Source organism: Enhydra lutris, unplaced genomic scaffold (assembly GCF_002288905.1).
Source record: "Enhydra lutris kenyoni isolate GAN:26980312 unplaced genomic scaffold, ASM228890v2 scaffoldscaffold19, whole genome shotgun sequence".
NCBI lineage: Eukaryota > Metazoa > Chordata > Mammalia > Carnivora > Mustelidae > Enhydra > Enhydra lutris.
This window is the reverse complement of record NW_019154103.1, coordinates 38,662,165-38,683,975: the sequence shown is the minus strand read 5'-3', so window position 1 is coordinate 38,683,975 and position 21,811 is coordinate 38,662,165. Positions and strand designations below refer to the sequence as shown.

General features: G+C 43.0%; 1 protein-coding gene across 1 annotated transcript in view; it reads left to right on the top strand.

The window, feature by feature from the left end:
• The window catches only part of LOC111148321 (sorting nexin 24), a 154,565-nt gene that overhangs the window by 89,582 nt on the left and 43,172 nt on the right, over positions 1–21,811 (top strand). Inside the window, exon 3 of the mRNA XM_022504821.1 lies at positions 8,862–8,966. Coding sequence (XP_022360529.1) covers positions 8,862–8,966 — 105 coding nt within the window. The remainder of the gene's footprint in view (positions 1–8,861; positions 8,967–21,811) is intronic.

Here is a 21,811-nt window from a genome sequence, read left to right as displayed (position 1 = left end):
GATGAAGCATCCCAGTGCCTCTTGAAGTCTGACAGGTCCTATTGTGTGGTTCTATTTTTAGTCGCTTCTCTTCAACAACCCTCCCCACCCACCCTCTCCCCATCACAGGCACTGAAGCCACAAGGTCTGAAACCCTGAGGTGTCTCTCACGCCTTTCTCTTACCTCCCGTATTCACAGGGTCATCAAGTTCCATTGGTTGAGTCCCCTGAGTCCTCAAAATTTGTATACTATGCACCGTTTAAGTTATCCCTTTCTCCTCTGCCCTCCCAAGCCAATGTCTTACCATTTTATAAGCATTGCTCTGTTTCTGATCCTTGTCTTCTGATTCACACTTTAGTGCAGATCAGTTTCCCTAAAGCACCATTTCATTCCATTCTTCATTCTTTTCTTCTTCATTCCCAAATGCATTGCAGTGGGTCTGTGTTGTCAACCATATCATGGACCTTGACCCTCAAGGCCGGTAATCTTAGACTCTCTATATTAGTTTCCTAATTAGTTCCCCCTGGGAGGCTCTGGAAGAGAATCATTTCCCTGCCTTTTCCAGCTTCTGGAAGCTGCTCACAGTCTGTGGTTTGTGGACTCTTCCGTCTCGAAAGCCAGCAGTAAGTCCCCTGCAGGTTCTGTTTCTGTCTTCTGTCCCGTCCTCACATCTCCCCTCTCTGACAGGGACACTTCAGCCTCTCCCTTGAGGTTACATTGGTCGCACCTGCGTAATCCCAGCTAATGTCTCCATCTCAAGAGGCTTGATTTAAACCCACCCTTCAGCCACAATACTGTGACACGGTGTCAGGTTCTGAGGACCCGGAGTGGACTCTTTGGGGAGAGCCATTATTGTGTCAACCACAATCCTGTTTTCTGGTCGACCTTATTTCTCACTTTCTCATAAGAAGACAGCAATGGCCACTAAGTCAGTCTCCCCATTCACTCCAGTGTATGAAAATCACTTTTTCTGTCTTTGCTAAGCCGTGTGGCAAAGAGGTCATTAAAATTTGGTTGTCCCTAAGTCTTGTCCAACTAGAAGACGCATTTTTTATAAAAGGAACCACATCTTATCTTTTGTATCTTCCTCACTGCCTGCTAGTGTTGGGCTCTTAGTGGGCGGTATTTGGCAAATGGGATGTTTGGAGGATATTAGGCATATTTATGAATTACTGGAGGAATAATTGGGGTGAAAAAAATGGGGTTTGAGCTCACTGTAATTTCCATCCCACGTTACACTTGGGAAGTCTGTTGGAGCTCTCCGTTCCTAGATGGGAAACCCACAACCTGCACCACACTGAAACCTAGGCGGGGCCCGATGCTGTTCTTCTCTGTTCACTTCTCACATAGTATCCTTTTTAAAAATGAAGTGACACAGTTCCCTCCACACTGCTCAGGCCCAGACCCTGGTGACAGGGAGAGCCTTCAGCTTGCACGGGCTTCCCCTGTTCCCCTGCGACATCTGCCCACATCCCCTAGGGACAGGCCGTTGGAGTGGCGGTCCTTGAGAACAGCTCAACCTCCTTTAGCTCCCTAAGCCTATGATCACGGGATGGGGGAGACCAGCCTTGCCGGCAGGGCCAGCTGCTAAGTCTGTGTCTCCCCGGCTGTGGGCTCTCAGCTCCAGCCCGGAGGTCTCATGGAAATAGGGAGCTGGTTCATTTCTAAATAAACTGCCCTCATTCTTGTTACTGCCTCCTTTTGGCTTGAATAAAAGATTACATTCTTGGATTCGAATTAACGAAGTACACATTTCAGAGGAACCCCAGAGCTGCCTTATGGGGTTAAACCAGGAGCATGACACCATGGCTTGTGTTTCTAGAGGGAACTCTAGGGGCAGAGGGAGGCCAAGGTGGAGTGAAAGATTGACTTTTACCCTGAAGGCTCCCCATTCTTCCCTTTTTTGTTCCATTTCTATCTTTTTATTCATGTGCTCTGGAAAGTATCTGTGTTCCTTTCTGGAAAATGGTCACTATTGGTACGCCTGGGTGGCCCAGTCCGTTGAGCATCCCACTCTTGGTTTTGGTTCAGATCATGATCTCAGGTCCTGGGATCCAGCCACACATCCGGCTTGGAGCTCAGCAAGGAGTCTGCTTGAGATTCCTTTGCCCTCCCTGTTCTTCTGCTCCCCAACGCTCATGCCCTCTCTTTCTCAAATGAATAAATAAATAAAATCTTAAAAAAAATAAGAAAGGAAGAAAACGGTCACTATCACCAGTGTGTAAATGGCACGTCTGTGTGGAGTAAGTTCTGTGTATACTCTTCTCATGGTATAAAAAAGAAAGAGGGGGACGCCTGGCTGACCAGCTCAGTCTGTGGAGCCAACAGCTCTTAATCCCCGGGTTGTAAGTTCAAGCCCCACGTCGGGTGTAGAGATGACTTGAAAATAAATAAATATATAAAATCTTCACAAAATAAAAAATACAAAGGAAAGGGAGTGATCGCCCCACGCGAAGGCGACAGCTTGCTGTATCGTGGGATATGGGAACTGTCGGTGTGGACCAGAAAGGCCACGTGGCCGGGCACAGCCTGGCCGGGACAGTAAATCATCAGAGGGAATGGCAGACGAGTATTTATCTTGTGAGCAGCTGAGCCCTGCTGGAAACATATTGTTTTGGGTTTGTCTCTCCTCATCTAAAGCCATTCATTACTCACCTACAAATGCTGTCACAGGTCCCCGCAGCTACGATGATCGGCTTCCTGCACACTCCTGACGTAAATAAAAAGGAAAAGTGTTTTCAGGACTGTATCTTCAAGATTTAAAAAAAAGAGAGAGAGAGAGAGTGAGAGACAGATAATGGCGTTGATTTTCTATTTTACAATGTAAGCAATGTCATGATTCAGTAGTTTTAAAGGCAGTTTCTTTTAGCTTTAAACTGGAACTGGATAAGCTTATTACCACAGAATAATTGAGCATTTTGGGCTTTGTTCCTGTTTGAGAAATACCTCAAATGGTATAGAGGTGAGATAAGTCTTTATTTCCTTACAGACAGTCATAAATTGTTTCTCTCTCCTTCTCTGTCCCTCCTTCTCCCTCCCTTCCCCCCTTACCTCAATATTGGATCAGTCTCATCAGTAAATGAACATGGCATAGGATTTCCCATTTAACACAACAAAACCCGCCTTTGAGGGGTGCCTGGGTGGCTTAGTGGGTTAAAGCCTCTGCCTTCAGCTCCGGTCATGATCTCAGGGTCCTGCAATGGAGCCCCGCATCGGGCTCTCTGCTCAGCAGGGAGCCTGCTTCCCTCTCTCTCTCTGCCTGCCTCTCTGCCTACTTGTGATCTCTCTCTGTCAAATAAATAAATAAAACCTTTAAAAAAAATAAAAAATAGAAAACCCCACCTTTGACTCCACATTTCTCTCCCATGTTGCCCCCATTACTCTCCTTTCTTGGCAGAATTCCTTGACAGAGGAGGCTCTGGTTTCCCACTTCTTACTCGCTCTTTACCCTCGCTGGGCGCAGTCTGACCATGCCCACTTCTTGGAACACTTTGGTGCCCAAACGTGTGGTTTCCGTCGCTGCTCAGTGAGGGACTGCCTGCTTTTCCACCCTGCCCCTCGGCGTTGGGGGCTCTCAGCCCTTGTATCAGTGCCCCATTGGAGTGGAACAGATCACCACACACTCAGCAGCATAAAACAAGATGACTGTATCCACTCAGAGTTTCTTTGGGTCATAAGTCTGCAATGCAGGTTTACTGGGTTCTCTGCTTAGGGTCTCATCATGCCGACATCTGGTGTCGCCTAGGCTGTGGTCCCATCTGGACTCAGGGTCCTCTCCCAAGCTCATTTTGGGGAGACTCTGTTTCTTGCTGTTGTGGGACTGAGGTCCCTTTTTGCTTGCTGACTATTGGCTGACTATTAGCTCTCAGCTCTTTGAGGCGACCCCCAAGTCAAAGCCATGGGGCTATAACATGGCAAAGCCTGAGGTCTGCTAGGACTTCGTCTCATAAAAGGTAACCTGCTCAAGGGAGTGACTATCCCCCACCATGTTCACAAATGCTGTCTGAACCCAAGGGAAGGGATACTGTAGCACATGGACCAAGAGACAGGGGTCTGGGGGCTGTTCTTGTATTCTGCCATTGCTGTAATTTTTTTTCTGTCTGTGCCAATGGAGAAATTCACACTGTCATCTAGTTCCATGGTTCTGGATTCCACTTAGAGATCCAATGCCCAGATCTATGACCCCTATCTACCTGCCTACCAGTTATCTCTATTTGAGTGCCCAATGGGCCTTCTGTTAAAATCAACAGAAGCAAACAATGGATTCCTTTATGCCAAGATTATTTTTGGTTGGATGTAACAGAAAGTTGACTAGGTTTCTTAAACAAGTGAGAGATGATTCTCATATAGCAACAAAACTAAAAGCGGGCAGGTCAAGTTGATGTAGTAATTCCGCAGTATCCATGTTCCAAGCTCCTTTTTTTTTTTTTTTTTTTTTAACCTTTGCACCTGCCTTGCATCCTTCTGGTTATAATGTAGCTGCTGTCCCTCCAGCTTGTTTCTGCATTTCTGTCAGGTTGAAGGGCCATTTTCTTTTTTCTTTTCTTTCTGTCTTTCCTTCTTTTCTTTTTTTTCTTTTCCTCTTCTTTTTTTCTTTTCTTTGTTCTGAGCATCTCTTCTTTCTCCATACCCCCACAGCCTCTACTTGTCCTATTTCCACTGTCAGGACCATAGATAGCCTAAGCCACCCTGGTCTTTTGCCCGGATTTCTTCTGCAGAAGCTTCTGACCAGCCTCCTCGTATTGACTCCTGCCCTCTTATAGTGCATCTTGCTTATGAAATCTAGAATGACCTCCTCAAAGTGAATTTCTATGAGGTCATTCCCTTGCTGAAGACATTCACAAAGCTTCCCATATAAGATGAACACAGTTTCCTACGTAGCCTCCAAGGCCGTACAGTGTGCAGTGCTGCCGCCTCCCTGAACCCGTCTCCTCCTGGCTGTGTCCCGAACACCAGGCTTGGCCCCTGCTCCCCATTGCTCCATCTGCTGTAACGTTCCTTCGCCAGCTCCTCACCTGGCTCCCCACCTGCGTGATTCCCATCACTCCTCAGACATTCCCATCTCACAAGCTCCCACCCCTTTCTGTTACTATCTGTGCCCACCCTGTTTTATTACCTCATGTATTGTTTCTCGTCTTTTCCTGGTATGTGAGCCCCACACGCACCAGGAGTATCTCTAGCACTGGACTGACATGGAGGAGAGGCTCAGTGTCTTCTGCTCCATGACTACCTTCAGGGGCTCTTGCTCCCCCCTGGAACTGATCTTTTCTAATAGAGGATTATCTCCTTGATCATTCGTCTTCCCCGTATTATCTACTGCATGGAAGCAACCTCCTCCCAGAAAGTCCCCTCTCCAAATCTGCTGTCCTGCGATTCCCTTCCTCACACGGATGGGGCAGAGCTTTGAGTCTTCTTTCTCTTCTTTGCTTTCAGCTGTTTTCTGGAGTTACAGCCTCAGCTTCCTTTGTATAGAAGAAGCCATAGAAGGTCAAGGTGCCCAGTGGCTTCTTAATCTGAAGATCTGTATGAAGTCATATAATTCTTCCATCATTTCTTTGAGAATTTCTTTTCTCCTTTATGGAATGCTTATTGATTTTTTTTTAATTAAACTTCCTGGATTAATCCTCATGGTGTTTTTCTTTTCACCTAACTTTGCTCTCACTCTCTTTTGTTGTACAGTTTGAGAGACGTCCATGATTGTATGTTCTACCTCTTTTAACTTTTTACGTCCATCTCATGTTTTTTTATTTTCTAAAAAAACTCATTCTTTTTTTTTTTTGTAATAGCAACCTCTTCTTGTTTTATAGAAGCAATATCTTCTCAAAAAAAAAAAAAAAAAAGAAGAAGAAGAAGAAGCAATATCTTCTCAAATATCCCTGTAGGTACTAAGTAGATATCAAAGATCTCCTCTGTTACTTGTTTTCTTTGGAGTTCATTGTTCCACTTGTTTTTCTTGTTCTTTCTTCTTTATAGTGCTGTCTTTGCTGAAATAGCTAGCCTCAGTTGCCCATCCAACTAGAGGAATTATTCATGGTGTTTGTCACTGGTACCTCTGCCTTGGGTATGCTTGCCTGGTCCCTCTGTAGGGTGTGTCAGCCGGAGGAGCGTCATCATAGGGAGTGAGAGAAGAGAGCCAGCTGTTAGAATGGGGTCCCCACGACAGGATGAGTAGAATGGGATGCCATCGTTCTGCCCATATCTTTCATTCATTTTCCTGAGGGACACTGACCCTTTTTTATGGGGTAGGGGTATGAGTGCTAGAGATGCAGCCTGGTTGCTAGCCCCTTGCTTATGGAGGGTAAGGGTAAAGTGTCCATTGGCACAAACCATGATGTTGTGTCATCCCTCTTCTTGGCTCTGCCCTCCTCTTACACCAGTCCCGAGCACAAATCTCTCAAGTCTGCTGAGAAGACGGGGGTCTCCACTCTTTGTGATTCCTTTCTTGAGGTGGCCTGGCCAGGGGCTTCCTCCTCTCTGTTTTCTTTATTGACATACTCCTGCTTTCTGTCTTGTAGAAAGTTCTTAATCTCCTGGTAATTACTTCTTCTCTGCCCCTTTGGTTTCATTCTTCTATATCCCATTACCTTTGGCTTTTTGCCTTTTTTTTTCCTTTCTTTTTTGGAAGTCTATCAGAATTAAATTCAGGTACATAAAACAGAAAGTCCAAATACCAGTACCCCTCCCTTGCTTCTGGGACCTGTAATAAATCTTGTGACTCTATGTCCCTTCTGTGGGTATAATGAAACTGTACCTTTAGTCAAAACAAGCCTGTGGGGTTCATTTCCCCAGTGTGGGAGCTCAGATGCTCAGGGCTTGTGCCCCTCCCTCAGCAGGTCATAAGCTATATATTCTTTTTTTTTTTAAGGTTTTCTTTTCTTTTCTTTTTAAATAAGATTTTATTTATTTATGCATGTGTGTGAGAAAGAGAGAGAGCAAGCACAGGCAGACAGAGAGGCAGGCAGAGGCAGAGAGAGAAGCAGACTCCCTGCTGAGCAGAGAGCCTGATATGGGACTCCATCCCAGAACCCTGGGATCATGACCTGAGCTGAAGGCAGTGGCTTAACCGACTGAGCCACTTAGGCATCCCTAATCTGTATATTCTTAATCAGCTCTGGCTTCTCACTACTACAGTCTCAGTAGGTTTTCCAAGTTTTTAATTAGAACATTAAACATTCTGCTTTAGTCAGTGTATCAGTTTCAATATTGCTGCTGTAACATATTAGCATAATCTTAGTGGCTTAAAACAAGACAGATTTACTTTTCTACTCTTCTTTTTTTTTTTTAATTTTTAATTTTTTACTTTTCAGTGTACCAGAATTCATTGTTTATGCACCACACCCAGTGCTCCATGCACTACGTGCCCTCCATAATACCCACCACCAGGCTCACCCAACCTCCCACCCCCCCACCCCTTCAAAACCCTCAGATTGTTTTTCAGAGTCCATAGTCTTTCATGGTTCATCTCCCCCTCCAATTTCCCTCAATTCCCTTCTCCTCTCCATCTCTCTATATCCTCCGTGTTATTCCTTATGCTCCACAAATAAGTGAAACCATATGATGACTGACTCTCTCTGCTTGACTTATTTCACTCAGCATAATCTCCTCCAGTCCCGTGCATGTTGATACAAAGTTAGGATGTTTACCCTTCTTGAGGTCAAAAGTCTGAAATGAGTTTCACTGGGCTAAAATCAAGGCATCACGAGGCTAAAGGGAAGCATTTGTTCCCCTTCCTTTCCAGCTTCTAGAGATCACCTGGGCTCTGGACCCTTCCTCTGGGGTGGAAGCCAACCATATAGCATCTTCCAGACTCTCCCTGACTCTGACCCTCCTGCTTCCCTCTTACAAGGAATCTTAGTATTACACTGAGCCCACCTGGATCATCTAGGAGAGTCACTCCATTTTAAGACCCCTAATTTAATCACCTCTGTGAAGTGGCTGGCCATGTAAAATAAAGTAACATTCACAGGTTAGGGTGTCAATGTCGTAGACAGGCTGTGCCTACCACAGGCAGCTCTAACTCAAGTTCCAAAAGAATTTTCCTTTTTTTTAATGTGGTTCCTTCAGACTGCTGCCCAGAAAGGCTTAGCAGAGAACCATGATTTTTCTTGAACAGATTTTGGACCTAATTCTTAGGAGAATTGGAAGCATCAGTCTTACTCTTTTAAAAAGCTAAAGTTCATTCTGTTCCAGACTTTTGAGAAACTTTCCAAATGGTGTGGTCTAGTTTGCATGGCATTTCCAGCAGGATGGTTATAAACATTGCATTTTATTTGACTTTTTACATGAACTAATATGTAGAAAGTTTTTTCATCAGAAAAGTACTTCTGAGCAAAATTTCTTTCTATTAATTGATTTTGGAAATCCTAAACTACTTTACCTCCATAATGATGCATTCACTAAACATTTTTTTTTGTATTTACTGAACATAAAATTTTTCAGAAAAAAATAATTCTAGTGTGAAATACTAGATGATACCCAACCATAACTACTACCAGAAACCCAAAACTCTTACTCTGAAACCAGAACATTTAGGATAGCTAAATAATTTTTTAAAGATTTATTTTATTTTATTTTATTTTATTTTATTTATTTGAGAGAGAGAGACTCTCCGGCAGGCTCTGCTGAGCAGGGAGCATGACACAGAGCTTGATCCCTGGATCCTGAGATCAAGACCTGAGCTGAAACCAGGAGTCAGACCCTCAACCAACTGAGCCACCCAGGCGCTGCTGAGAACTTTTTAACAAAATTTAAATATAATTACATTTTCTTCTGTCTTTTTATTGGAGATAGTAGTGGTTCATTTTCTTTTATTGGCTTTCCCCCCTCAAAGAATGTGTTTATAGCTGAGACTTTTTTTTTTTCCCTGTTTCTGTCTTTATAGCTGAAGAAATGTATAAAAACTCCAGAAATCCCTTCTAAACATGTTAGGAACTGGGTCCCAAAGGTCTTGGAACAACGGCGACAAGGTTTGGAAACATACTTACAGGTAAGACGTGTTTAGATCTTCAGTTAATATAATGTAGCTTAAATAAACTTGTATCTCAATATTTTATTCTCACAACTTATGGTGAGATGCAAAGTACATGAAGCAGTCAAACATTCTCGATTAAAATAAAAAAGGTTTAAAATTATAAATATGTTGTTGGTTCTTTCAGCTTTGATCACCTTCTATTTGTAATAATGTGAATGGAGGAAGTGAAAATTGCATGTTACTGTAAAAACCAATGGAGAGAAGGTCTGTCCATTTTTTCAGTTCAATTCTACACATTACTGTGTCTTTGGGGTTTTTTTGTTGTTGTTTTGTTTTGTTTTCTCTCCAAGATTTGTTGCTTTCTCCTAGCATTTGCCAAGCTATGTGGTTTGGGTTGCTGGGGACATAGAGAAACTGAATTTTCGTTGGGTCTGGCTAGTCCATCTGTGGAATCATGTTGAGAATTGGAGTATAAAAATTGCCTCTGATGAAGGACCGACCTTGAAAATTAGAATGTGTGCTTTTAAAAGAATGCGTTCACATGCTCTTTTCTGCCACTGAGAGGAGCAAGCAGAACTACGGAAGTTGGAGGATAAGACAACAACTTGTCTGGAGTAAAAAGGAAAAGCAAAAGGAAGGTTGGAACAATGTCATCTTCTCTGTTTTGCTTTTTTTTCTCTCTCTCTCTCTTTTTTAAGATTTTATTTCTTTATTTGATGGAAAGAGAGAAAGAGCAAGCACAAGGGGAACACAGGCAGGGGCAGTGGCAAGCAGAGGGAAAAGCAGGCTCCCTGCTAAGCAGGGAGCCTGATGCGGGACTTGATCCCAGGACCCTGGGATCATGACCTGAGCCGGAGGGAGAGGGTTAACTGATGGAGCCACCCAGGCGCCCCTGTTAGTTTCTCGGCTTTAAAATACAAAGGGCAGAGGCTTAGTATGAATATTCTATGTCCTAGTTGATCCACAGAGCACCACAGAGGGCAGGTGCTGGGACGGCTCAGGCCAGGTGCTCAGCCACGACACTGATCCCCTGAGAGAGATGCGTGGGAATGACCCAGTGAGTGTGACCGAGGGGATGAGGAAGAGAAGAGCTGGACCTCACCCAAGGGTTACGGCTTAGCCATGATGATCTCTCCCTCTGAGACATGTGATGTCGAAGAAACAGCAGCTCATACTGTGCTTTCCACGAATAATACCGCGCGACCCCTTTAAGCTTTCATGCCAGAATAGATGCTGTGTAGACAGGTCACTGTTGGCTCTGGGAAGCCAGCACGCTGTGCGCGTGACAGACTTTCTGGGTGGTTGTGCCTGAATCGCTCTCGGTTAGAAGTTGTGGAGAAGCTGGCCCCGCAGGCTTGTACTCGGTGGTAAATTCAGACAACTCTCTCCCAGTACAAAGATGCCAGGAGTCTCTTGGTGGCCTTGTCTAGTCTTCCTGTCTTGACAGCGTTCAGCAAGGAAAGCTGACGTGCTGAAGGCCTGGCGAGCATCTGAGGAGGGTTGTCTATACTGTTCTTGTGCTGCTTTGGGGCGCTGTGGACAGACCCTTCCCTGCGTCTCTCTGGAAGTGGGAGATGAAAGGAGACAGGGCCACAGATGACAGGAACGTGTGTGGCGGCGTTTTTGAGGCTGTGTATACGGGGCTGTGAGACTTCCAGAGCTCCTGGCAACACTGTCAGGCAAAACCAAACCAAAAAAACCACGAGACTTTAGACGTTGTATGCAAAGGGTAAGAATTCATGTTCTCTGTAATTAAACGAAATAGGTAAACAATGCATGCTTATAGGCCACATTTTCCACAGATATTGTATATCTTCAGGCTTTCGCTGTGAAGCGTGCTCCTCTTTTTCCTCCCGCTGAATTTGACACATGACTTCCATTACCCCTCAGTGTAAACGGTTTAAGTTTGTACTTTGGATGTAAATATGCAGATAAAATCATCTGGCACAGAGAGGAGTTTACAATGACTCTCAAATTGAGCTTAGAATTTTCTATTCTCAGAAATAGGGCTTGAAAGATGTGGTTGGGGACCGAGAGGGCTTGCTTCCTGTCATGCATTTAATATTCATTTTCTTGTCACTTAGGTCCCCAGGGAGGTCCAAGGAGCTCTCTCATCTCCCTTCTCTTCCTGATTCCATTTGCGGGCAGTGGGAGTTGGATGGAAGTTGCAAAGATGATTGGGAATGCTTTATCAATGTCAAATGAAACGAAAACCCTGGGTCGCATGTCAGTTTTGGATACCTTTTGATGTTCAAGTCTCTGTAGGAGTAAGACAGTCTCGGCGTGCGCTGGACAGGATGGCCCTGTTCTGGCGGTAAAACTGAGAAGGTGTTCACAGCCCACCGCCGTAGCACCTAAAGCTCCTGGTGACATTAGAATGTTTTCTAGTCCAGTCCGCCTCTTGCCTCTCAGTTGTGCTCAGGATTATTTTTCTGGCCTCAGTTTCCCAATGATAGAACAGGCAGATTAGCACTTGAGAGGGCCACAGAAAACAACTGTGCCCCTTGTCCAAAGATTGGCTAGTACCTTCAGGACCATGGGGGAGTGTGACAGCATTCCCTAAGGTTGCCCACACTGATCTTCTATTTTAGCGATGGAGAAACTGAGCTCTGGTGTGGTTACGAAACCTGCCTCGCTCCCTGGAGTTCATCAGTTAAAGACCTGGACTGAAATTTTAGTTTCTTAACTCCCTGGAGGCTCTTTTCATTCTGCATTGTGGATTTCCTAATGTCTCAGCCTTGACATAGTTTCATGTAAGGATATATTTATTAATAATCATAAAAGAAAAGGCCCTATAATCATAAAATCACAATTTAATTAACTGCCCCTCGACTCCCTTGATAGATTGGTGATTTTTTTATTTTGTTTTTGTTTCTGTTTTGTTTTGTTTTTATTTTGATTGGTTATTTTTTAAATCTGTAACTTGAATATGTAGAATCCTGGAAAAAGTGTCAGCATACATCTGTTTTTCCTGTTACGTCATCTGCAGAGAAACCCACATCTTAAGAAGAATATATTACATTGGGGGGGGGGGGGCGGTCCCAAAGTGATTTGGCCCTAGGGCATGGTTTATAGAATACATCCTGTTTTTTTGTTTTTTTGGTTTTTTTAAAGATTTAATTTATTTGACGGAGAGGGAGAGCACAAGCAGGGGGAGTGGCAGGCAGAGGGAGAGAGAGAAGCAAGGTTTCTGCCGAGCAAGGAGCCCATTGCGGGGCTCAATCCCGGGACCCCTGGGATCATGACATGAGGCTGATTCCTAACCAGACAAGCCATCCCAGAATACATCCTGCTTTGAGATGACTTCCCATTTTTCTTGAGACCCCCTCTGAAATAAAAGTACAAAAACTCCATAAGGAATGAACCTCTACAGGTCCATGCATGGATAGGCGAGGGGGAAATGGATCATCAGAGGATGAAAAATTTTTAACAACTTTCGAGAAGATGGAATGTTCTGCTAGTGCATTAATGGATACAGCAGAGAGCAGAAAGCAGCAACCCCGAGAGCCTGTGGTAGAGGCAGGAGGCTACCTGCCCGTGGCTTTGCTGGAGGATTTCTGGATTCAGAATCGGCAGGTGCAACTGAGAATCAGTGGGGCCATTCAGAGTGAACACATGGGACAGGTGGCCCAGCCACGTGTTCTCTATAGAATATAGGCAGCCTGATGTTTGTGACTGGGCCAACAATATTTTCAAAGACTTTTCTCTGCAAAACAAAACAATACACCGAGATATTAAGTAGAATGACCATGGAGAGCTAAGGCTTCTCGTATAGATAGTAGGGCCCCCAATTCACAACCCTGTCCCTGCCAACTGAGCCCGGAGGACAGCTGACCACATTGCACACTCCGCCCACACTGTCTTTCCACGTGGAAGGAGGTCCGACAGAGCCACAGAGGAAAACCCACACACGCCCCGCCGCCCACTGCTTTCTTCAGGGAGATCTGATAACCAGGGATCACCAGGCCTTTGAAGAACAAAAAAGACCGAGATGAACTGAACCACTGGCTTGTCAGCATAGAGATAATTCACAACACAAAACATGTCCCCAAAATTGGCTTAATAAATCTAGAGAGCTGCCCCAAAGCCTTACACCCAAAAGGTGACACTAGGAAATTATAAGTCGAGCGGTCAGGGACACAGAGGAGTTCTTGGGATTTGTTGTGTCCTCCCACTGGAACTATTACGTAGCTGCTCTCCATTTGGGAAGCCGTTCCCAAAAGTACAGCTACAAAATCTCTCCATCAAAAGATAAGACGCTGCAGATCTATCCAGGTCTGGAGTCCTAGAAAGAAAGAAGAGGGGAAACTACCCAAGTAAAGGAGGGGATAATCAAAGGAAAATAGTTGACCATTTCCCCAAGCTGGGGGCTGGGAGCTTTTAACGGAGACAAGGTGCAGAGCATCAAGAATGATGGAAACCAGGGTGCCTGGGTGGCTCAGTGGGTTAAGCCGCTGCCTTCGGCTCAGGTCATGATCTCAGGTCCCTGGGATCAAGTCCCACGTCGGGCTCTCTGCTCGGCAGGGAGCCTGCTTCCCTCTCTCTCTCTCTGCCTGCCTCTCCGTCTACTTGTGATCTCTTTCTGTCAAATAAATAAATTAAAAAAAAAAAAGAATGATGGAAACCCACCAAAGCTTAGACACATTGGCAAAATATTAGTATGTCGGAGATGAAGATCCATCCATACTCTTCCAGAAAAGAAAAACAAAGTGTGGTCAAGGTTGAGGTTCATTGGTGGATCCATTTCCTTATCCGAGGCTGGCTTCCTAGGCGGGTCCTTCTCTGTTCTTCCGTAGCAACGTGAAATTGCTAGCTGGCTTGGTTTTTAGACAGCCATGGTCTGTGGGAAGTTTGCATTCAGACCTTGTTGCATCTGTTGCAATACTGAGAGATTTACGTTTCCGAGAAAGGGACCCACGTGGTAGGTCACTTCCTTGAGAACAGCAGAGGCTTATGTTTTCCTCTTTTTCCTAAGGAGGGAGCCACAGTTAAATATACAGGGAGGGGCAGCTGGGTGGTTCAGTCAGTAAAGCATCTGACTTCGGCTCAAGTCCTAGCATCGAGCTCTATGTCGAGGCTCCCTGCTCAGCAGGAATTCTGCTTCTTCCTCCCCCCTCCCCCTCCTCCCCCACTCATGCTTGCTCTCTCAAATAAATAATGTATTTAAATATATATATACATATATACATATATATATGTATATATATATATATACAGGAAGTGTTGGGAGGTAGAGTGAAGTGGCTCATAGAAATCGTGATTAAGGATGATCTAAGTTAAAAAAAATAAAAGCCTTAAAATTCACTGGAAGAAGACATTTGCCCAGCTGGTGTGGGGCGTGTTATCTAGTACATGCAGACTGCTGTCTTCAGAAGACCTGACTACCTAGCTAGCCTGCCCCTCATGTGTTTTTAAAGTCATGCAAGACGGTATACTGTTCTATTGAGCCAGGAGTCTGCCGTGGACCAGAGTTCTGGTGTGTTGTTTTGTTTTTGTTTTTGTTTTTTTTTTTTTAACTCGGCCAGTAGTATATGGAGCATTTATTAAAATTGACGCTATGGGCTTGACAGTATGTCCTTACTAATTCTTGAGGCAGTGAGCTAGAAGTTCTATATAAGTGAGCTATATGAAGTTTGCTAAGCACGCTAATCAATCAGACTTGGCTTGCTGATCTCTAAGAAGAAAGGTGTGTTAAAATGTCCCACTTACATTTCTGTGATTGCTCCTATGATAGAGCTAAGGGCGACCGACCCTGCTTTCTCTTGACCCCTCTCTTCCTGAGTTTTTGCTTTTCTTGCCTGCTGTTGGATCGGTGGCAGACTCCACCCCCCCCCACACACACCTTTTTCTCTTTCCATTTTCTCTCCTCTTTTAGTTTGTATCTGTTCTTGTCGAAGTTACCTGTTTTCTTTAGTCTCCTCCTGAACATGACAAGGACCTTGGGATGTTTCAAGTCTGATCACTGTAGATACGGGATGCTAGGTTGACAGCCTTTTTATTTTTTTTTTCTTTAGCACTTGGAAAATGTGCTGCTCCCTTCTGGTTTCTGTGCCTTCTAAAAAAAAAAAAAAAAAAATCCACGGTCATATTATTGTTTCCCCTCTCTATGTAAGATGCTGTTTTAAGATGTTTGTTTTCAAGATTTTGTCTTTGTCATTGGAAGCTTAATTATGGTGTGTCTCAGTGCATATTGCTTTGGGTTTTTCTTGTTTGGAGTTCTCTTCTTTCTTTTCCCTTCCTGCTTTCTCCTCTCCCTCCAGGACTGCGATAATAGGAATACATGGTTTTTTTGCTCTGATCCCACAGAGACCTGGGTCTTCTCCATGGTTTTGTTTCAGACTTTTTCTCTCCATTGGTCAGATAAGGTCACTGATGTTTTTCTGTCTTTCCATTTGCTGTCTTTTTCCTCTGCTCCTTCCATCCTGCTATTGAACCTGGTTCACGGGGCTTTTTATTTTGGTCGCTGTATTTTTCAGTTCTAAAATTCCCACCGATTCTTCTTTATAGCTTTTATTTTTTTGCTGACCCTTTATATTTCCTTTTTTTTTTTAAAGATTTTATTTATTTATTTGACAAAGAATGCATAAGCAGTGGGCGGGGCAGAGGGAGGGCGAGAAGCGGACTACCAGTTGAGCAGGGAGCCCGACACGGGGCTTGACCCCAGGCCCCTGGGATCATGACCTGAGCCGAAGGCAGAGGCTTAATGACTGAGCCACCCAGGTGCTCCCCTTTATGTTTCTTTGTTGAGTTTTCATATTGTTTCTTTTGTTTCAGACGTGTTCATAATTACACACTGAAACATTGTTACCAAAGCTTCTCTACTACAGTCACTATCAGATAGTTCTAACATCTTTGTCTTCTCAGTGTTGGCATCTTTTGATTGTCTTTTTCATTCAGTTTGAGATCTTCCTGGTTTTGATATGATGAATGGTTTCACTTGATTCCTGGACATTTTTGCATTATGTTACGAACTCCGGCTCTTCTTTAAACCGCCTGTCTTGGGGCTCCTGGGTGGCTCAGTTGGTTAAGCATCTGTCTTTGGCTCAGGTTACGATCTCAGCGACCTGGGATCGAGTCCCACACTGGGCTTCCCTGCTCATCAGGGAGCCTGCTTCTCTCTCTTCCTCTGCTCCTCCCCCTTCTTGTGTTCTCTCTCCTTCTCTCTCTCTGACACATAAATAAAATCTTAAAAAAACATATTTAAACCTCCTGTGTTAGCTGCCCTTCTAATGACACTGCTCAGCCCAGAGAAGGTGGGGTCTGGAGGACTCTGGCTTCTTTCGGCCAGGTAAAGGTGGATGACCAGATTCCCCATTTGGCCGTCGTTGACTTCTGGGCTGGGAGGGGTGTCCATCATGACTGAAGAGGACGGGAGTTCTGGCTCCCCACTGTGTATCCACTGACCCTTGGATAGAGCACATCACCAGCTTGGGCAGGGGATGAGAGTCTTGGCTTCTTGGCTCCCTACTTGACATCTCCGATACCACCCTGGGATTGAGTGCCTTGTTGCAGCTTCATGAGGGTGGCAAGCTGGGCTTCCCACTGGGCTTCAGCTTCCACCAAACCACTGGTTCCACTGAACCACCCCAGCACCCCCCGGCTTGAGTGGCAGTAGACCAACAGTCTTTCTGTGGTGCTTGTGTTGAGTAGAGTGGTCTTAAGGTTTTCTGCCTTGCTAGGTAGGCTGTTTCTTTTCCAGTCTTTTCGCTAGAGGAAACAGGCTCTTATCAGGGCTTGACCTGTCTGCCTCTCTTGGTATTGCCTGGCTTCTGGCTTTTTCTGCTCCAAGTAGAGATACATGAGGCAAAAGGAAAACCCAGGAAAGAGAAAAACTCAGCATTGTGTCATTCATTAGGGGCTGCAGATTTCATTTCTTCCCTCAACCTTAGATATAACATCCAGTATAATGTGTGAGTTGTATTTGGTAGGAAGAAGTGTGAAAAGTGTATCTCTTCCATCATAATAGAACTAGAAGTCTATCCTTCGACTTTTAAGGTTTTTTTTCCTATGGGGCGCCTGGTTGGCTCAGTGGGTTAAAGCCTCTGCCTTCGGCTCAGGTCATGATCCCAGGGTCCCGGGATCGAGCCCTGCATCGGGCTCCCAGCTCAGTGGGGAGCCCGCTTCCCCCTCTCTCTCTACCTGCCTCTCTGCCTACTTGTGATCTCTGTCAAATAAATAAATAAATAAATCTTTAAAAAAAATAAATAAAGATTTATTTATTTGACAGAGAGAGAGATCACAAATAGGCAGAGAGTGAGGCTGAGAGAGAGGGGGAAGCAGGCTCCCCACTGAGCTGGGAGCCCGATGCGGAACTTGATCCCAGGACCCTGAGACCATGACCTGAGCCGAAGGCAGATGCTGAACCAACTGAGCCACCCAGGCTCCCCAACTTTGGTGCTTTTAAGTTATTCACATGTATCTATTCCTAGCCATCCATTACACTGAGGAGTAATTGAAAATTGCTGTTTTCATCTACCCGTGACAACAGGGTAATGTTTTAATGAAGGCATGTAATGTCAGAGTGTAGCACAGAAACCCTATGCTGTGCCCACGGCTACCCCACATCCTAGAGCTTAGGTCCTTAGAGCTTTGAGTTCCATTCACAAATGAACAAGTGGTATAATGGCAGTTTGGGTTCTTACAAAGGTGTTCCTTTAAAATGCAACTGAAGTAAAGAACAAGATCTTACGTCTTGTTGGTGTGGAGGGGGGGTGCACTCGTGAAAGAGGGATGTACAGTTGGAATTTGGCAAAATCACCGGAAAAGCCTATAGGAGTAACAGTATCTATGAAGGTCCTGCTTATAACATGAGACACACTGTTCTTTGTTCTCGTTAAAGATTGTGAGCGGTGTGTTAAATAATATTAATGGCTGGGATTGTCAGTACTTAACAGTACTTTCCCTGTACAAGTGATTTTATTGATCGATACCGACTCAATGTAACGGGGTCAGATTATTTTTACTGATTTTATCGAAACCTTAACCAAGTTTGTTAGTGCGCCACATATCTTTAAATAGATCTAGATGATGATGTAGATTAAGAAAAGCAAACCACCATCCATCTCTTTTTGATCTGTTAATAACTGAAATCCATCATTGCTAGAGAGTGTTTTTAGATTGTCTTGCGCATACGTTTCTGTGGTGCCTGCTTAGAAATCCCGGAACCCTGTTTCAGCGGTTGGTTGTTCGTACAGGAAAACCCTAACCAGAATGGGGCAGACAGGTTTATCATCATAATTGGTGAAATAAAAGACAAAACAGGGGGAAGAAAAAACTTCACAAGTCTGTTTCCTAAATTTCGTTTTTGTCGACAGTGACCTATAGATTCTTAGGCTTTGTGATAGTTCTTTAAGACTTTTTTTGTGTTAAGATAAATAAATAAATAAATAAAATAAAAGACTTTTTTTGTGTTAAGCCGAAGAAACTGTGAAAGCTGTAAATACTTAGCACAGCGTATGGTATTTCTTCTCATATGATTTAAAGATTTGCATTTTAATTATAGAGAGTTCTGGTACTTATTCTCAATTGTGTTTTATTTTTCTCCATGATTTGCTTGCTTCCCCTGATCTCAAAATGACATAGATTCCATTTAAAATAATTCTAAGCACAGAGAAATTTTTTAAATTTTTGAAAATAGCCATGTATATTAATTCTTTAAAGAAAGCAGTACCCTTTACATTTGATGGAATAAATTAAACCACTATTTTAAAATTTTTTATTAATTTTTAATAAATATTTTATTTTTAATAAAGTTAATTAAATGTTTAAAAATTTTTATTTATTTGAGATAAGGCATTCTTGCTTCCTTTGGGTGGGTAAGCCTGCAGAGAAGCGTGATCTTTCACACTCTGAGTGAGCTATGGATAATGAGCTTTAGAGGTAATATAGGTCAGTGGACTTAAGGTCAGTAACGGCAACTTGAGAAGCTCTTGGAACCTCAGAAATGTCCATGTTTCATGGAGAGGAATCTGTGTAGATGGGAATGGATTGGAAATAAAGCACTCCAATGTACTGGGGACCCAAAGCTTGATCAGGCTTAAAACTTAAAACTTTGGGAAGTTTAAAACTATGAATTATCAAATATTGATTAAATATTTTATTGAATATTATTAAATATAATACAATACAAAGATGATATAATTAAAACTTATTAAATATTTTTTAAAATCCAACGTCTCAATAGTCTTAAAGTTAGGTTTAGTGCCCTAACCTAGAGCCCTGGGTTAACAAGGTGACTGTTTGCAGCTCAGTCCTCAATAGTGATGTCTGGGCTTCTTGGCAGGTTCGCGGCTGCGTGTTTTTTCTAGAAAGGGGGCAGGGGAGATGTGGGGGTATTATCACACAGACTTGGACTCATTTCTGGAAAGCCAGCTCAAAGCACCTTCTACAAACACGTAGTCACTGATGTCATTTCCTGTGTATGGACACAAAGCCATATACTGCTTTTTCTTCACATTCAAACTTCCACGAAAATGCGGATGCTTTTTTTCTGATTAAAAAAAAAATAACAATAACACCCTGAGCTAGCATTCTGTTTCTGTGAGTATTAGTTCTTTTAAGATGGCTGCAGTGGGCTTGAATCCCTCTTCGGTACTACAGTTTTTCATTCAGAGAAGGTTTTGGGAAGGCTCACATTATTTTTGAGACTTTTCTGGTTTGTATTTTATCAAATGTGTGTGTGATGGACTCCTGAGTTTTAAAAGAACTGGCTTTTTTAGTGAGGTTCACTTTTAGCTTGAGGACTCCACCTTAATCAAAGAAAGATCCCTACCTATCTGTTCCACAGTAATTTATTTTCTGATATAAATCATCTTTTTCTTCACAGACATCAAGAGTTCTCCCCTTGCAGATGAATATATTTTTACTATGTCAGTATTTTTGTTATTGTTCTGATTTATATATGTGTGCCTATTCAAAAGCTTGGAAAAAGGTAAAGAATAAAAATAAAAATAAAAATAAAAATAGGGATGCTTGGGTGGCACAGTAGGCTAAGTGTCTGCCTTCTGCTCAGGTCATGATCCCAGGGACCTGGGATCGGGCTCCCTGCTTGGTGGACAGCTTGCTTCTCCCTCTCTCTCACCTTCTTCCCCTGTTTGTGCTCTCTCTCTCTCTCTCTCTCTCTCAGTCTGTCAAATAAATAAATGAAATCTTTAAAAATAAATAAATAAAAATAGAAATGATTGTCTGTAGTTCTTCTCCTCCGACCACTGTTAAGAAAACCTGGGGCAGTTTTTCCTCACAGAGGATATTAGATGATATGTACAGATAATTTTGGTTGTCAGAATTTGAGGATGTGGTGCTCATAGCTTCTAGAGGGTAGAGTCAGGGATGCTGCTAGAAATCTTACAATGCAAAGGACAGCCCTCAACAAATAGTCATTTGGTCCAGAACGTTCATAGTGGCATGGCTGAGAAGCCCTGATAGAAACATCTCAAAATCAGAATGTGCTTCCTTTGCCTTTTTTCTGCGTGTATTTGTAATCCTATATTTTAATATATTTGATATGTCACCTCTAATGCTTGATAAGTTCTTCTTTTAAAAACCTGTCACAAATCTGCATTGAGAAAAAAACAGAAACATAAAACCACATCATAGGCATTTACCGTAACTGTGTTAAGTATTCCCCTAAGACAAGGTTTTTAAAAATATCTTAACTTTTTTATTGCTGAAATTCTCAACATATAAAAAATAGAATAATATAATAAAATTCCAGATACCCATCATATGTCTTTAATAATTATCAACTCAGGGACAGTCTTACATATATTCCCAAACATACCCCACCTTCCCATATTATTTTGAAAAAAAACTCACAGATGTCTTTTATCTATAAATATTTCAGTATGTATCTCTAATGGATAAAGTTTCTTTTAAAAAAAACTATTTTAATAAAGGCTCCATAATATTCCATCCTATGGATGCATTATAATTTAAGAGCCAGCTCTTAAATTTTTGAATTGTCTTTAATTTTCAAACTGGAGTGTTTGGGGTTTGTTGTTGTAGCTCTCCATATAGCGTATTCTCCTTGTTCTACAGGTGAGGTAGAAAGTGTGCAGACTAAGCAAGGGAAGAATGAGCGCGAGACCCTTAATTTCATTAAACACTGTGTAACTGGTAAAGATTAATGTCCATATCTCTTGCTAATTCTTTCCAATTACTTAGTTCATATAAATTCCCAGGCCTGGTTAATTATGCTGAAGTCAGGTAGTAATTTTGAACAGTGTTCCGACAACAAGGGAATTTTCCTGGTCTAACCTTGCCCTCTCCCACAGACTCTCAGCAGATTAGGCCCTCAGCCCGGAGTCCATTCATTTTCTGCTCAGGCCTAATTGCGACCGACTGGCTGCCACAGGTTCCTGGATATCCGCATGTAAGCAGGCAGGGACTTCGGAGAACAAATAAGGAAAGATTAATTGTTTGTTTTGGTTCCTCCCAAGAGAAATGTGGGTGCTTAATCAAGAAAAATAATTTCTTCTGTTGATTTGGCTTATTTGGAGAAAAGATAATTGTGTAAAGGTAGGTGCAAAATGATGCCTTTTCTAAGAGGTATTGCCACTTACCTACACAAGAGACAAGGGTACAGGGAAATAAATGTAAGACACGGACAAAATGGATAAGGATGGCCCACATTTCTCATAGTAAGTAATCTGGCTGTTGGGGTTTCATTTGGACCAATAGTGCTTGCTAGAATTGTCATTTGTTTTCTCTGGATCTTTGGAAAACTAATCAGGGAGACAATAGTGGGGAAAAAAAAATCAACAACCCTTTTCCAAATTGTTCTTAATTGCCGGAGTACAAAGTGAGCTAAATGCTGTGATGTTTCTAATTAAGGAACCTGTTTCAAGCAAGCACTATTAAAT